Raw genomic sequence first — 17398 nt, forward strand, 5'->3', positions numbered from 1 at the left:
TGAGAGCTTAGATAGCAACCTCGATAATGATGAAGACTTTGACCAAGGACTTCATTCATAAGAAGATTTCGTCTATACTATAAGTAATCCATCATATCAGTATAACGCAGTTAGTTTTCAATTTTCCTCTTATAATTGTAAACAGTGCAACATATCTATTAAAAAAGGTCATTAGTGTGAAAACCATTATAAAACTTTATTATGCCATAATTGCTATACAAAATATAAAGATAAGCAAGAAGATATTTTAGTTGAATCTATAAATTCAATATATAAACCATCTAGTCTAATTCAATTCCAAGTAACATTAGAATTTAGAGAAAAATTAGTTCAAACCTCAGCTATGCTTGATACCGGAGCATCTAAAAGTATAATTCAAAAACATTTAGTCCTAGACGAAGCCTTAGTCAAGTTAAATTATAATGTTAATATGAGCCAGTATAATAATGAAAAACTTCCAATAACTCATCGTGTTCAAAACATTCATATATTAATTAATAATGAAAAGTTCGTTTTACCCCAGACTTATGTCGTTAATAATATCCCTAGCACCTATGATTTTATCTTAGGATTAAATTTTATAAACTCACTTACCGAAGGATTTATTTATACACCTACAGGCTTACAGTTTTTTAAGAAAGGAACCTTTATATCATCTAGCAATCCTTATATTCCTCAAAAAGATAAGGGAGCCATTACGTATGTTAATACTTTACCTATGACAGAAGAAACGACTGAAAATTTATTTGATGTATCCGAATTTTTAGAAGACGTTTCTGAAGCCTTAATGTTTCTTAGTCATCTTGATGAACCAAAGATTTTCCTTAATAATAAAGCTATATTAAAAAACCCCAAACTAAACATAGATAATCTCATAAGATTAGTTGAAACCACAGAAATTTTAGGAGAAGACCCCCAGAAACACTAGTATAAAAATAAAATTGAAGCAAAATTAAATATAATAAATCCTTTTATAACTATAAAGACACAAGATAATCCTTATACCTTAGATGATCAAGAAGAATTCCAAAGACAAATTAAAGAACTATTATTACTAAAATTAATAAGAAAAAGTAATAGTAGACATAGGAGTCCAGCTTTTATGGTTAGAAATCATGCCGAAATAAAAAGAGGAAAGGCTCGTATGGTTATAAATTATAAAAGATTAAATGATAATACCTATGATGATAGTTATAAAATCCCTAACAAAGATATTTTAATAAATCGAATCCAAGATAGAAAATGGTTTTCTAAATTTGACTGTAAATCAGGATTTTGGCAAATCCGGATGGCCGATGAATCCATTGAATGGACAGCGTTTACATGTCCTGAAGGACATTATGAATGGTTTGTTATGCCTTTTGGATTAAAAAATGCGCCACAAGAATTTCAGCGTAAAATGGATACTATATTTAATAAACACTTAAAATTCTGTTGTGTTTACATCGACGACATCTTAGTCTTCAGTCAAACTAAAGAAGAGCATAGAAAACATCTTGAAATTATATTCACTGAGTTCATAACACAATGACTCATTATAAGTAGTAAAAAGATGATATTAGAAAAACAAGATATTGAATTCTTAGGCTTATACATAAAAGATGGAACAATAGAATTACAATCTCATATTGTTAAAAAGATTCTAGACTTTCCTGATAAATTAGAAGAGACCAAGTTGTTACAAGCATTTTTAAGATTATTAAACTATGGTCGCAATTTTATTCCAAAATTAGGACAACTAGTCGGACCTTTATATTCAAAACTAGGAAAACATGGTCAAAAGTATTTCAATACCCAAGATATAGAATTAGTTAAGAAAATTAAATCTTTAATCTCGAAGTTGAAACCTTTACAACTTCCACTTGAAAAAAGTTATAAAATTATTTAAACAGATGCATCCGCTCACGGATGGGCATGATTACTTCTTCAACGACCAACAAAAGAGTCTTCCCGAGATGAAGAACAAATTTGTCGCCATACTAGCGGAACCTTTAATAAAGTACAATCTATTTTACCCTCAACAGATCTAGAAATTCTAAGAGTAACCAACTCTATTAAAAAATTACAGATTTTCTTTGATAAAGAATTTCTTATACGAACAGATTGTGATAATATAGTTAAATTTGCAAATAAAGCAAAACAACAACGGATGTCTGCTAAGCGATGGATTTCATTTATTGACTGCATTACTGGAAGAGGTTTTAAACCTATATTTGAATATGTCAGAGGAAAAGATAATTATTTAGCAGATATTCTATCTCGTTTACTTATCGATTGTTAAATTTTGCAGGAATGGAGATCACGAGCAACAATAGCTATAGCTTTATACCAGGCACTTCTAATCCTCTTTTAATTATCCAAAACCCAGCTCAATAGTTCCGCGCTAGACATAATCTTTTTCCTGACCAAAAACTTATTTTAGATAATATTTGGTTTTCTAGAAACAACCCCGATAGAACCCTCGTTAGAAATCTAAATACCCTAAGTGAATATTTTGTATCAACTAATACAACATATCAAAATTTACAAAAGGAGCACGAGATTCTTATATCTCACTATAAAAAGTTAAATTTAGCCTATCAAAGATCAACAGAAAACCCCACAAAATTAACTATTTCTGAACAGATAACTAATGAAGATGAAAATCTTCAAAAAGTTCAATTTTTGCAGGTACAAACCAAGTATGCTAAGCTTCTACCCCTCTTTTCCTCAACTTACAGAGAAATTCTAAGACAACAAGTTGAGCTCTTCCCTGATGATCTCAAAGACCTTATTCTTGAAGAGATTAAGTCTGATGGTCTCACAGAGTGGGTTGATATTCAAAACTACCTCAAAAATAACAGTCCACCCAGAGGAACCCGATATAACTACTTTTTCCTACGATTTATACAGATAGGCACCCAGATACCTATGTCCGTTATCTTGTTAGATGTAGATCCTATTTTCTTTATTCCTTTTGAAATAACCAAAAAAACCATTTTCTCTACCAAAACAACCATTTGTTATTTAAGCAAGCTATTAGAATTAGGAATGATCTACAGTGTCCCAATACCCAAAGATACTCCCTTAGAATATCTTAATTCCCTATGTAATTTTCCCAACCGATTAAACCAAGCCATTGCCTTCGAACAAAAAATAACCCAGAGTTTTATGCCAGAAAGTCCAATTCTCCTTCAAATCCACAGTATTCCCCCAGAATGGGTCAAAGATGGAGCGATAATTTTGGGACATCATCAAGTTTATATTCATTCTGATCCAACTGAAGTCAAGATTCTAACACGACATGTTGATTTCGCAAATAATTTTCGTGTTGAAATTAACCCCACTACCTTTAACAATTTAATGTACTATAAAGCTTATCGAAAAATTCACCAAAGCTACAATCCTGGTTTTAGATTCTACGATCATAATATCAATATGGAAATTTTTGTTAAAGCAAGAATTTCTCATGTCATTAAGTCTCCTCCAGAGATTGAGATATCCCCAAAAGTTGAAGAAATAATAAACGAGGAAAAAATGATGTTAGAATAGCTTGAACTGGCCTACAGAAACGAAGAAACTAGCTCACCAGACAGCACTGATGAATATCTGGCCCGCATGCACAGAGGAGATATCTCACCAACTAGCCCAACTGACAGAAATTTGGATAATATGCATGAATTTTGAGCAAAAAACAGATTATCTACAGTAAAGATAAAGGCAACTTCAGCATCCAAGAAAAAGTAGATCCTCAATAGTGTACAGATAAAAGCAAATCCACCGAAAGCAGATTCCCAACAGCAAAAGTTGATATAATTCTCCAGAAGACGACATCAACAGTCCAGCAATAATTCATGCCATCTTATCTCTAAAGCATCTTGAATCTCAACCATCCATGCGGCATCTTCGATCTCAACCGCTGATTCCTCTCTCTCCTCTGCTACAAAAGGAACCTCTCTGCTCAAATGAAGATCATCGAGTTTTAGATAAAACAAGCCTCGAACCATCAAGCATCCTAGCCTTCAGTTTCTAGTGTGTTTTCCTTTGTGATTTCCTTCATACATTTCCTTTGTAACATATAGTGTGAGAGTGTATCCATGTATAAACAGTGTGTAACTATGTATATATTTTCCATGAAATAAATCATCCAGTTTGTTCCTATTCAACAAATTTCTTTTCCTTATTTAGTATTTTCAGTACTTTCGGGCAAAAGACTTTTGTTGACAAATAGATCAAATCTATAGATTTTATTTAGCCAGACAATGTATATTCTAGAATTTTCACGTATTTCAACCAGTACACGCAGCCTTAGTTTAATTTAACAATTTCTTCTGTGAGTTGACTCGAACTGTTGGCTTGTTGGCCCGTTCTTTACCGGTGTTCAGGCGTTTTTACAGGGCGTTATCAGAGCGATATCAGGTTCGGCAGTTATTTCTGTAATTTAATTGTTAAATTGATTCTATGTTATTTTGCTTGCTTCTATTCAGTCGGATCCGTCTCAATTTTGGTATCAGAGCTATACTGTTTCGTTAAATATATTTTATATATGCGATCTTTTGTCTAAAGAAGTCTATAAGTCTTAATTAAGCTACTGTTTAGTAATATAAGTTCTTTTGTGGTATAAAACATAAAGTGGAATCCATTTTAGAGAAATATTCTCTAGGTCAATCCTTTTAGGGAAAATCAAGACTTTGTTTCCATTTTAGAGTAACATTTGAGCCTTGAGCCCATGTATTAGTAATTATCCCTAAAAATAATAATAATAAAAAATAAATAATAATAATAATAATAATAGTAGAAGTTTTGTGTTTCTAACCAATTTTTTTTTTTTTTTTTTTTTTTTTTTAAAAAAAAACTGCGATAAAAGTAGATATAACTTTGGTTGGGTTGAAAAACGTAAGGCGCGCGTTGGAGCGCAAAGTTACGGTTAATTTTGGGTACAAATCGTCAAAAACAATTCTTAGGAATACTAATAAGTTATGAAATTTTGGCTCAAATATCAACAAACTATGAACTGTACAATTTCGACTTGGAAGTGGACGAGGTCTATACTAGTTTCTGGATTTGAACAGGATAAAGTGGTATTGTTATGGTGGTTGAGAGGGAGAGAATGAAAGAGAGATGAGGAGGAGATATGGTAAGATTGATGATGGTGGGTAGAGCAGATAGTGTGTGAGAAACAGATTGTTTGGGGTGCTCACTGAATTTAGCATAGTTAACGAACTCTTTTTAATTCATTCAATTCTTTTCATTTTGGTTCGGCTCAGATTGTCTGGGCCTCGACTCTGAAGTTATGAAATCAAGGTTCGAATCAATCGTTCAAAATGGAAGCCTTGTCTTTCATCAGAATCTGAAGATAACCCAGTTCGGCAAGCGGGGTCGAATTGAAGAAGCTATCAAAATATTCAATCAAATGACTCACCGCAATATAGTCACGTACAATTCAATGATCTCTGCCTATGCGAAGAATGGTAGGATCAATGATGCTCGTTGTCTGTTCGATAAAATGCGGTTTAAAAACTTGGTTTCCTGGAACACCATGATTGCTGGGTACTTGCATAATGACAAAATTGAGAAAGCCAGTGAACTGTTTGATAATATGCCTCAAAGGGACCTCTATTCGTGGGCTTTGATGATAACTTGTTACACGAGTAAAGGAGATCTTAAAAAGGCTAGAGACTTGTTTAATCTGGTTCCTGATAAGGGGAACCCAGTTTGTTGGAATGCTATGATTGCAGGTTATGCAAAGAATAGACGATTTGAGGATGCTAGGAAACTTTTTGATGAAATGCCCGTCAAAGATTTAGTTTCATGGAATTCGATGCTTGCTAGATATACCCAGAATGGGGAAATGTGTGGGGCTTCAACATTTTTTGAGAAAATGGCAGCTAAGGATGTTGTTTCTTGGAATTTAATGTTGGATGGGTTTGTTGAGGCAGGTAATTTAGATTTGGCTTGGCGGTTCTTTCAAAGGATTCCTAACCCCAATGTTGTTTCTTGGGTCACAATGCTATGTGGGTTTGCAAGGAATGGTCAGATTTCAGAGGCTCGGAGACTCTTTGACCAAATGCCATATGGCAATGTGGTCTCTTGGAATGCAATGATAGCAGCCTATGTCCAGAACTGCCAAATCGATGAGGCTATTAGGCTATTCACTGTAATGCCGGAGAAGAATGCTGTATCCTGGACTACCATGATTAATGGATATGTCCGTGTTGGTAAGCTTGACAGAGCGAAGGAATTGTTGGACAGAATGCCATACAAAAACGTTGGGGCCCAAACGGCAATGGTCTCAGGATACATACAAAATGGAAGAATGGATGAAGCTAGTCGGATTTTCAATCAGATAGGTACGCGAGATGTTGTTTGTTGGAACACGATGATTGCAGGCTATGCTCAGTGGGGAAGAATGGATGAAGCTTCGAATCTATTTAAGAAAATGCTCCAGAAGAACATTGTTTCCTGGAATACCATGATTGCTGGTTATGCTCATATGGGACAAATGGATAAAGCACTGAAGATCTTTGAGGAGATGGGAAAGAGGAATATAGTTTCTTGGAATTCTTTAATTTCTGGTTTTACCCAAAATAGGTTATATGAGGATGCACTCAAAAAGTTTGTGTTAATGGGACGGGATGGGAAGAAACCTGATCAATCTACATTTGGTTCTGGACTATGTTCCTGTGCTAGTCTTGCAGCCCTGCAAGTTGGAGAGCAGCTTCACCAAATTATAGTGAAGAGTGGTTATGTAAATGATCTGTTTGTCGGTAATGCCTTGATCACCATGTATGCCAAGTGTGGAAGGATCTTGAGTTCCCAGTGTGTGTTCAATGAAATTGACAGAATTGATGTTATATCCTGGAATTCGTTGATTGCTGGGTATGCCTTGAATGGGTATGGAAAAGTGGCGGTCAAACTCTTTGAAGATATGGTTGTCAAAGGGGTGGCTCCAGATCAGGTTACTTTTGTTGGGGTTCTGTCTGCATGTAGTCATGCCGGTTTAATTGATCAGGGTTTGAAGTTGTTTGAATCCATGACTAAAGAGTACTCCATTGATCCTTCAGCTGAACACTATGCTTGCATGGTCGACTTGCTTGGCCGAGCAGGGAGATTAGAAGAAGCCTTTCAACTGGTGAGCAAAATGAAAATTGAGGCCAATGCAGGCATATGGGGCGCTCTACTTAATGCTTCCCGCATACACAGAAATCTAGACCTTGCTATGCTTGCTGTAGAAAAACTTCTTGAAATTGAACCTCATAAGACTTCAAATTATGTACTATTGTCAAACATGCGTGCTGAGGCAGGAAGATGGGATGACGTTGAGAGGGTGAGGGTGATAATCAAAGAGGGTGGAGCAGAGCAACAACCAGGATTCAGCTGGATTGAGGATAAAGAACAGGTATGTGTTTTTCTCTCTAATGATGGATCACACCCCAGAACAGCAGAAATCTGTCATACATTGAAAACTTTAACAGCTCAGATGATGCATGCCTGACATCAAATATTTCCTTCTTGACTTGGGATCATTGATATGATCTTCTATATTAGGCATTTTATTCTTGTTTATTAATTCTTTTCAAGTGTAAATGTATTCTTAAGCTCTTGGAACAAATCATGCAGTTTATATAAGAGTAATTAAGTAATGCTTCCCTCCTGAGCGTAAATCATGTGTTTGGTTGGTGCTTGAGTGGTCTCTGTACAACAGAACTTCTGGCAGAAGAATTGAGAGACACTGCACGTATTATAATTGTTGATGGCGCAACTATTTTCAGTAATTATTGAGCATTCTGTCTTAGTACTTCAGTATGCAACTGATAAGGTTTCTTGGTAAATTTATACATTTATAGTATGAGCTCGAGTAGTGTTTATGCTGCTCTTGTTAATTTCTTTTGTTCCTTTCTGCTCCTTTATATTCGACATTTGTTTGTAGTTATTCCGGAGGATTTTTGTACTAATACAGAAACCAAACGGGTTGGTATTTGTATTATTTTCAAAGGGTTTGTGTGCAACTCCACTAAATCTTGTGACTACGATTCTAAAGGACTAAAGAATGAGATAGGCCCCCATCCCCCCTCTAAGAGATGAGCACTAAAAATTTTGAGGAAATAAATTACTGAAAAACAGTAAGATTCTGAGGAGATATCATGAGCTGTGATTCTGACTGAGTGCCTTTATATTTTAACCCAAGGTGGGTATATGTGGGGAGACTTGAAGCTTTTATGAAGTTGACCCACCAACTAGTATATACTCCCCTTAGTGGCCATTGTGGGATGAGAGTGTTGGGAAACGTGCAAGTTTTAAAAACTTTTCGAAGGATTTTGATTCATAGATCTTGATTCATCACATAGAGACAAGTTTTATGCAAAAATAAAAATATGATGTATCATTCAATTAACAGATTGAATACTTACATCAAAGGTCTGAGTAAACTTTTAAAACTTTCCTCTAAAGTGAATGTTCTCACTTATTGTAAATCCCTTAGCAAGATGCCTTCTTCTTGGATCTCCATTTTCTTGGTAATTGTTTTGCCTTTAGGAATCACTCATAAGCCTCCATGAATGACCTTGGAAAACTAGGCTTGTGGGAGCCTCCATTAGATGAGAACATAAACCCTAATTTTCTAGAGAGAGAAAATATATATTCCTTTTTCCTTCTACCAAAAATCACACCCTAAAATATACATAGACCATGTATATTTATAGGCAACATAAAAATAAAGAAAAGGAAACAACAAATCCTTCTCCATCTCTAATTCATATGTTTCAAATCTAATATGATTCCAATATCAAGTTGGGCTATGAGTGAGAATCCATTGGGCCTATTATTTTATTGGCTACAATGAATTAATAATTGGTCCGGTCCATGGACCCAATTCAATTAATTCATAAATTAATTTCTACTCCACTAAAAGAAATTAATTGAACTCCAATTAAATAATAAATAACCTCTAAGTCAATATTGCACTTTGACTCCTCTATGCATAATTAGTTATCGGATAAATAAAGCCATCAATCCGACTACTTAATTAATATATCTATTTTGGTACCTCTGATTATTTCTGACTCGATCACAATAAAACATTTGTTTGACAAAAATAATAATTTAAATAAATAAATATATAATAAATCATTTTGTCTAAAAACACACGAAGGCCTTCGAATTTACTTTGTGATCAACCATAATCAATACAAAATAAATACAAGTAGCAATGATGCAAATATTGAAAATATAACCCTATAACTATTAATTACATAACTACCCAAAGTGTCGGTCTAAGGATCCCGAAGAATCCGACGAGCAAATCAAAGTAATTATTAATTAATAAAAGAGTCTATACTTTTCTCATGCTTAAGAGTCAAATGCCATGATGGTGATAGGGAGTAATTGCATACGACGGCTCTCGCAATATATCTCAACCTAACGCGGATCCAGTTCAAGTCTTAATTAATTATGAGTCCATCCATAATTATGAACAATTTATAATTACTATTTATATATCATGCATTGATTGCCATCGCATACATATATATAAATATTTCTTGTAATTACATGGACATTATCAATTTCATAGTGAATCGAAATATAATACATTGAATTCACCAATTATATAAATTATAAATATTTCAGATATGTCAGGAACATATGTCACTATAATCCAAATAGGAATTTGCTATGCCAGGGCATATAAATCCCAACAGAGATATGGTTGTTTCCATGTCTGCATTGATAGCAAAAGCTTCAAATCTTTCACTTCTACAATTTGTTAGCAAATTATAGGAAGTGTTCCCTGTCCACCATATGCTGTCACAATGATGGATTGTACTTTTTAGTTCCTTCTTTAGTCTCAGAGGATCTTTAAAAGAAGCGGTTTTGTGAGGGACCCGAATCCTCTGTACTTGCCTGGTTGCCGTGGATGGTTGTGATTAAACCAGCAGCAGATCCTATTCTGTTTATGAGTAGGGTCAAGTTTGATTATTGTCCTTAATAATGTGGGATGGTAAAACAAGATTCATACAACCAACCTCGAGTCCATGTGGTCAGGTAGCATTGTAAGGTTTTAGTGCAATTGAACTTCTCCATCAGTAAGCAAAGTGGCATATTGGATTTTGTTCATCAACACAATTACTAGTGTTCGACCATTTGAATGCAAGTCCTCATAACACAATTGATAATCCGGTGGCAACTTTGGATGGAAACAGTAGCCTCCTGAACTACTTTTTACAGGGAACAGTTTGATATACCATTGAGATAGATCATGATAATTCATGTGTCGAAGGTTGCTGTTTTCAATTTTCGGTGGAGTCTCCATTTGTAGATAGACACTCACTCACACAGCCACTTGCCCCCATGGGAATTTGAGCCCTACCTTTTATTTTGGAAAACGAAGAAATTCCACGAAGTTACCTTTGGTTTAAATAAAATAAATAAAAGAGTAAAAAGTTCAAGATTTGCATTTTAGTCATTCATTTTGCCTAGAAGCTACCTAAAGTTTTGGCTGGACACTGTTCCTGTCTTTTTAAATGTTTTGGTTGGTAAAATGGACAATGTTTCTGCCATCTCACAAAAAGTGCAAAAACTTTGTATTTCTTGACTAAAATCATGAAGCCAAGCCTACAATTTTTGGCCTTGAAATGGGTGGGAAAGAACGTCCGCACCTAATATTGGCAATTCTGTGTGTACATTTATTTGTTTATTTGTCATATTTCTATTCATCTATTGATTTACTTTAATATCCAAACTAAACAACGTAGAGCTAGTTTTCATACATTATTCTTCAAGTTAGTAGTTGCAGCTGACGATTAAGCACGAGGGATTCTCCTTCTACCCAACTTACATTATCTATATTTCCTTACCTGACGAACAAACGCAAAAGGCAATATATTTTATATTGTACCATATATTGTACAAATATATGATAAATTTTGAAATTTCTTTTTCCCTCCTTAAATGCGGGGCTTAGCTTAGCGAAGACTGATTGCGACAGAAGCATACCAGACGGTCTGAGATGTCAAATGTACACATCCTATACTCTCCTATTCTACGCGAATAGCAATTCACTATTAGCGTTCCTTGCTTCTATTACATCAAACACCCAACGCAAACTTAAGCTACATCAAACAGTCAAATGTAAACTTACGCTATCAGATTAACTTATTTAAATTTACATGTGAAAACCAGCATCAACTTGTGAAAATATAAGTATAGCAAACATCTTCCTTAAATCACAAAATCCAGTTGAATATTTCAGCAAAAACTAGTACAATCAGGTGCAATGAGAAATAGAGTGAACATTTCTCTAGAACACACAGCCGACCCAAGCCATTTCAGGCTTAGGCTGCCAACTTAGGCAACTGGCGGACGGAGCACATGATCCTGGGAGGTATCAACAGCAGCAGGTGGCATGAACTGCCACATGGCAACTCCTGGGTAACTAATGATAGGTACCAACTTGTTGCCCTCAACTTGGCCTTGAGCAGCAAATGCAGCAGGGATTGCAGGAGGCAGAAAGCCAGGTTGAGTATTCATGGTTTTCAGCTGTTGTTCCAGTCTCTCTTTCTCAGCCTTTAGCCTCTGCTTCTCATCACGAAGCTCATTCTTCTCAGCCTAGGCAAGTTAAGAGGGAATTTGGTGTACCAAACATGTAAGTTTCCAGGTTCATGAGAATATAAATGAAGGAGACTGAAGGAACTGCGTTTATATGGCAGAAGGAAAACTATTGATCCAGAATGCAAATGAAATAAATAAATTCTGGTAGATATTCCATCCAAAAGTGATGTATTGTCAAAAAACTACAAAGCACACCTTTAATTCTTTAATCTTTTCCTGGAGATTTGAATTTGAGTCCTTCAACTTCTGGGCTTCACCCCGTAACTGAGTCACCATCCGAACAGCATCAACTAAAATAGCAGATTTGTCTGTTTTAGGAGGCCTTCCGGGCTCAAGTATAGAACCCAATTCCATAAACCTTGAGAACATGCCAAATTAGGTATGAGAGAGAGAGATAGAGAGAGAGAGAGAGGAGAAGAAGAGAGAAAGTGTGAGCTAACTTGTCATTTAGCCTATCCCTCCGCAACTTCTCCCTGCATGCTTTCGAACTTGATGGGGCACATGATTCGGATCTCGTCCTGGAACAAGAGATACAAAAATGCATGAGTAGTGGAGAAAGGAACTGGGATGGTGGAGACTGACCAATTCAGATTATTTCAATACCTAAATTGCTGTTTTTATGCACCACATTCAGCCAGTTTTGACATTACATATAACTAAACTAAGAGGGCTCACCATCTTGCAGTTACCCATTATCATTAAAGTTTGTCAGTGGGCCATGTTGGATTTCTTCACATTGGACCCCAACAGCTTCACTAGAAATAATACATGAAGTTAACTAGCAATATTAGCATGTTGTAACACAGGATTCAAAGAATACCATGACTTCTGGTGGGAATCTCAAACCATGTGGTTCAAAGTTCAGCCTGGGCTGGAATTAGGAAATTATTTTCTTTAGTGGGTAAAAAGCAGGCTAGAAAATTGGAGTGCCTTGATTCCTACCAAAACAAAAGAACCCTAAATGCATATAGATACTGCAAACAATTTGTCAAGGTCAAAGTACCTGAATTTTTGGAGGGGAAAAAAAAAAGGTCAACGTAAAGATCACACTTCAACTAGATTATGAAGCCCTCATTCTAGCTAGATCTTGGCTACCATCACCAGATCACAATCCATTGAAGTTAATAATACCCTTGCAGGAAAATCTAAGTTGCGTGTAACATTTATTAGGCATCAGTAAGACAGTAAGGAAACAACATCAGTTGTAATCGTATTACATGAATTACAGGAGGGGTGTTTTCCTTTGAATTATATCTTATTATTAACGTCTAGTGAAATTCAATCCTTATGCACAAGGCCTTAGCTTACGTGGTTACTGATTCGTATGTGGTGACTTGGTGTCCCATCACATGGATGGGATGACGAGGAACCATGACTAGCAAGCATGCTGCAAGTGAATGACAATCTTAAGATGGGATGACGAGGAACCATGACTAGCAAGCATGCTGCAAGTGAATGACAATCTTAAGAAAAATGCTAACTTTTATTTCTTTCAATTTGTCTTAAGTGAGACCAACTAAAAATATATATCAAACTGAGTGGATTGTAACTATGATTAAAAAAAAATAATAATAAAAGTGGGCAAACCCAGTGCAAAAGGCTCCCGCCATTGTGGGCTCTGGAGAGGGTCAGATGTACGCAGCCTTACCCTCCGCATGTGAAGAGGCTGTTTCCTTATTTGGAACCCATGTCCTCCAGGCCACAATGGAGCAACCTTACCATCGTGCCAACGCTTGCCCTCTATGATAAGTGCTTCTAAAATTTACCACCTTTAATACAAATTTCCACCATCTACTGAATCATAAGATCAAGGTCACCACACACATTACGCATGAACACACCCAGAGAGAGTTGTTTACCGCTTTTTTGAGCTGGTTTCTTTTATACCATCTGAATCCCCAAATGAGCCATCAACTTCCAAGCTAGGAACAAGATCCACAAGAGTAAGAAAAAAGACAAAAAATAGAAGCGCCAAGAATATTTATGTAAAACAAGAAAAATACACATATAAGGCCTAAATAATGCTCATTCATTTAAAAAGAATATATATCGCCACACATATATATAATCAGCATGGTTTCTTTGGAGCAATAAATAGTCACATTTTATTTTTACTTCATAATAAATAAAGCAAACAATGAAACTCGAACATGAGCAAATTTCTTATTTGCTGTACAATTTGTTACATTTAGGTTTTTTGAATCTTAAATTCCACTTGAATAAAGATGTTCCTATAACTTTCAAGGTTCACTGGACTCTTATACCGTCCAGCACAAACTGAACCAGTTAACTAGTATTTACACCAATAGCTTTTCCAATGAAGATGATAAATATTCTAGAAAAAAAATCTACTGTTGAACCAACTCCATGAAAGATTTGCTGACCACTCAGATTGACGTTTGTCCCTGAGTGCCAAACTGAGAACTGAAGAGGGTATTCTTTGCTGAGCATTACCTAGATAATTTCATTAATTCACATATTTTAACTAAACCCAGAATTCAGCACCATAATTTCCCATCCTACAAGTAAATTGCGTCCACACCATTCAATTCACGCAGCCAAGTACCAACCACTTGCAATGGACAAGAAAGCTGTTTTCATCTCCAAACATTATTATCTTCCAATCCCGGTACAAATCCTAACTTCCAATGACTCAACAACTACTTTCACCCTTCTTCTAAAAACAAGAAGAATCTCAACATCTTAAGGATTTCCTGCTAAGATTTGCAGTAATGCACCCCACCCCTCAATCCCTAGATTCAGAGCCTTAAACTGACGGATAAAAGAAATAACAACCTATTAACAAAGCCAAATCTCTGGGAATATTGAATACACATGCTCCACTTGGTATCCTAAAGAATGATATGTATTTTTTTTTTTTTCCTTTTTCTCTACATCATTCCAGGCTCAAAACAAAGTGATTGAAGTTTCCCAAAGATACCTACTGTCAAAGTTCACTAAAGCAACACACAATCATTCCATAAGTGAGACCTACTTAAACTGTGTCTCTGGGAAACTCTAATTTGACGCAATATTCCATTATGCTCAAGGTGAATTTGTAATAGAGCTAGTTATGTGAAACTATGTTGGGAATTGACAAATCCTAATATGCAATAAACGAGCATAAAATTTCCACAAATACTAATTTTCTCAACTCAACATTCAACAAGTAAGAAAGGATTCTGGAAAATTTTCTCAGAAACTCTTTCTCGTATAGAAAAGTGAAAATATACAAGAAATTTCCTCATCATTTTCATTCTTATTGTTCTTCAATAAAACTGAAGCAGTAATATCGACAAATCAACCACCAAAACCTACCAATTGGCGAAATAAAAGAGGAGAAGAAGAGGACTACACAGCTGACAAACACTTCTCCAATTTGACCCTTACATACCACTATAATAATAACAAAGTAGAGAGAATCATCAATCAACTGGGTACCAACAAAAACCCTAAATTCTTGAGAAATTAAACAAAAACAAGAAAATAAATAACCACCAAAAAAAAAAAAAAAAACCTAAATATTGACTTAGATGGCAACACCTCAGTACCTGACATTGGACGAGCCGTTCAAGGCTTGCACCGGCCAACTAAATCCAGAAGTTGGAGCAGAGAAATTCCCATCGGGGACAGATATATCCTCGATCAAACCGTAATCGAATAGCCAATTGGTATTTTCCGGAGAACCCATCTCCGAACAGTTGCCGGAAATGTCGAGATTTTCCGATCAGGAATTCTCCGGTAAAAGTAAAATGAAAAGAAGTAATACTAGCAGAGGGATTTGCTGTTTGGGAAGAGAGAAAAAGGGCTTTTTCTCGTCGGGCAAGAAAGGGAATCTGACGAGTGCGGAAAAACGAGGAAATGGGTTATAAATTTGCAATTTTGCATGTGTCTACACGAAGGAACTGAGAAACACGCTTTCGTGAACTGGGGCCCCGATTATGAGTGGTGGGCCTGGGCTTGACAAGTACCTAGAAGGTAGGTGGGCTTAGCATGACCTTTGCTTGACAGTTGATGGATGATGGATCATATCTTCCTACATGGTATGTGATGATTTCAATTGCAAATCACCAAAAGGAACTTTTTCCTTTGTTAATTTTTTTTTAGAAGGTATCTTTCATAATGCTTTTGAAAACACTTACCCGCCATCCTTAAAAATTAAAAAATTAAAAAATTAAAAAAAAAATAGTAGGAAATATATCACTAGGGCTGAGACTTGGGTGGGTTTAACCCGAACAACCCGATTACCGCTCAAAAATTTTATGGGCGTGGACGAGGTAATTGAGACCATGGGATGGTTTGGGCGGGATTTGGGACTAAGTTTTACTAACCGGAGGAGTTGGGAATACAAGAAAAGTGTATAATTTTTAATGTTCTAGTTGAAATAAATAAATAAATATATATAGTATTGAATTTTAGTTAAGGAAACAAAATAATAAAAAATATAAGATTTGCTTTCTTTCCAAATAATATTAAGAATTTTTATTAAGTCCCACAAGTTTTCAAATTTTAGTAACATAGTTTGGTTAATTATGTATGTTTTATTTTATGTCAAGTGTATATAAATATATACTTTGCTAATTTTTTAATGTTTATTTATTAATAGGATATTACAATTTGGGATGACAAACCTGAAAAACAGTTAAACCTCTGCAGTATGGCATGAGTTATGATAGTTCCTCAGAATTAGAGTTTGGCACAGGCTGAGGTGTAAGAACCTTGAAGTTTTGACGTGAGTTAACCCATTAACCCACCCAACCCGCCCAAATCCCACCATTATATGTCACTAACTTGATATCTTGAATGTTTTTTTTTTATATATATACAAAATTTAACTTACAAGTTGACATAAGAATCATTTTCTATGTGATAATTAATGTTAAAAGTAAGAAAAATGATAAAAGTTATTCATTACTAATTAAGATTCTTATTAAATTGATTGGAATAGTAAAAAGGAAAAAAAAAATCAATTATAGCAGTACTCAAAAGGTTATTTTATAAGAGAGTACTCCCGTTGTCATTAACATGATGATTATGTGTATGATATCATATTGCACTAAATTGAATGAATTGACGGTTAACAAACTTACATGGAAGCACATCCTAATATTTTCCAACTAATAAACTCAAAAAATCATTTGCTCATTTAATAAACTCAAAATGTGTTGACCTTTAGAAAAAGGAGAATTAAATGTATGGTGCCTATGGTCCACCTTCAAGCAAAATATACAACAAAGAAAAATATCATGTCCAGTGTAGGTGTTCACATCAAGTTAAGGACTGATGTAAATGTAATATGTGTGAGCATAAATTTATTGTGGGCGCGTTCTCATATTAGAATTGCTCTACAACAAAAGCCTAAAAAGCAATGCACTAACTCAGTCGTGATGCTCCAAAAAACAAAAAAAAAAAAGGGTTCGTGATGCTCCGTATCATCCATCAGATCAAACCATGTGGGGTCAAGAAGAGAAAGGCATATATAGATTATGGATAGTGCAGCACAACCCAAAATGCTGACGAGGCATGATCCAATTGGTGGACAGTGATTTATGAAGAAATAGAGACACTGTAGTAGGGAATGGAATGGGGTGGGTTTTAAAACCACACACATCACCAATTGGCTTGTCTTAAAGATGAAGTGGGGCCTACTACAAGCGAAAAAGGCGGTGCAGTACACCATATTAGGTAATCCCTCTCCAAATCTACCTTTAGATGGTTAGACCTAGGGGGAGAATATGCTATGAAACATAATGAAAAAGCATAGAAAATGGGAGGAATACTTCTAAAATTAAGTAAATAAAATCTTAAAAGA

At 35.3% G+C, this 17398-nt stretch overlaps 2 protein-coding genes across 3 annotated transcripts; one reads left to right on the plus strand and one right to left on the minus strand.

Annotated features, from left to right (window-relative positions):
- Positions 1 to 4887: 4887 nt before the first annotated feature.
- LOC132308468 (pentatricopeptide repeat-containing protein At4g02750-like) lies at positions 4888 to 7628 on the plus strand. Its single transcript, XM_059806553.1, has one exon. It carries the CDS (start codon positions 5273 to 5275, stop codon positions 7472 to 7474), a length of 2202 nt encoding a protein of 733 aa, XP_059662536.1. The 5' UTR covers positions 4888 to 5272; the 3' UTR covers positions 7475 to 7628.
- Positions 7629 to 11100: 3472 nt separating this feature from the next.
- Positions 11101 to 15455, minus strand: LOC132308469 (transcription factor ILR3-like). 2 transcript variants are annotated; one of them, XM_059806554.1, is made up of 5 exons: positions 15138 to 15453; positions 13446 to 13508; positions 12027 to 12104; positions 11782 to 11944; positions 11101 to 11583 (listed from the first exon to the last, which is right to left on the minus strand). In XM_059806554.1, exons 1-5 carry the CDS (start codon positions 15275 to 15277, stop codon positions 11323 to 11325), a joined length of 705 nt encoding a protein of 234 aa, XP_059662537.1. In that variant the 5' UTR covers positions 15278 to 15453; the 3' UTR covers positions 11101 to 11322. The 2 variants fall into 2 exon arrangements, with proteins under 2 accessions (XP_059662537.1, XP_059662538.1); XM_059806555.1 differs by lacking the exon at positions 13446 to 13508 and having other exon boundaries at positions 15138 to 15455.
- Positions 15456 to 17398: the final 1943 nt, after the last annotated feature.

This window comes from Cornus florida, unplaced genomic scaffold, assembly GCF_030987335.1.
Source record: "Cornus florida cultivar Cherokee Brave unplaced genomic scaffold, ASM3098733v1 CherokeeBrave_3.0.0_Hap2_Chr05, whole genome shotgun sequence".
Classification (NCBI taxonomy): domain Eukaryota; kingdom Viridiplantae; phylum Streptophyta; class Magnoliopsida; order Cornales; family Cornaceae; genus Cornus; species Cornus florida.

Bases quoted from the DNA above. Each gene is read 5' to 3' on its own strand.
- LOC132308468 (XM_059806553.1), top strand. From the start codon at position 5,273: ATGAAATCAAGGTTCGAATCAATCGTTCAAAATGGAAGCCTTGTCTTT.
- LOC132308469 (XM_059806554.1), bottom strand. From the start codon at position 15,277: ATGGGTTCTCCGGAAAATACCAATTGGCTATTCGATTACGGTTTGATC. The intron at 13,509-15,137 runs GTACTGAGGTGT...TCTTGTTCCTAG, and splicing joins AACGGCTCGTCCAATGTCAG to CTTGGAAGTTGATGGCTCAT. The intron at 12,105-13,445 runs GTAAACAACTCT...CTCTTGTTCCAG, and splicing joins GAAACCAGCTCAAAAAAGCG to GACGAGATCCGAATCATGTG.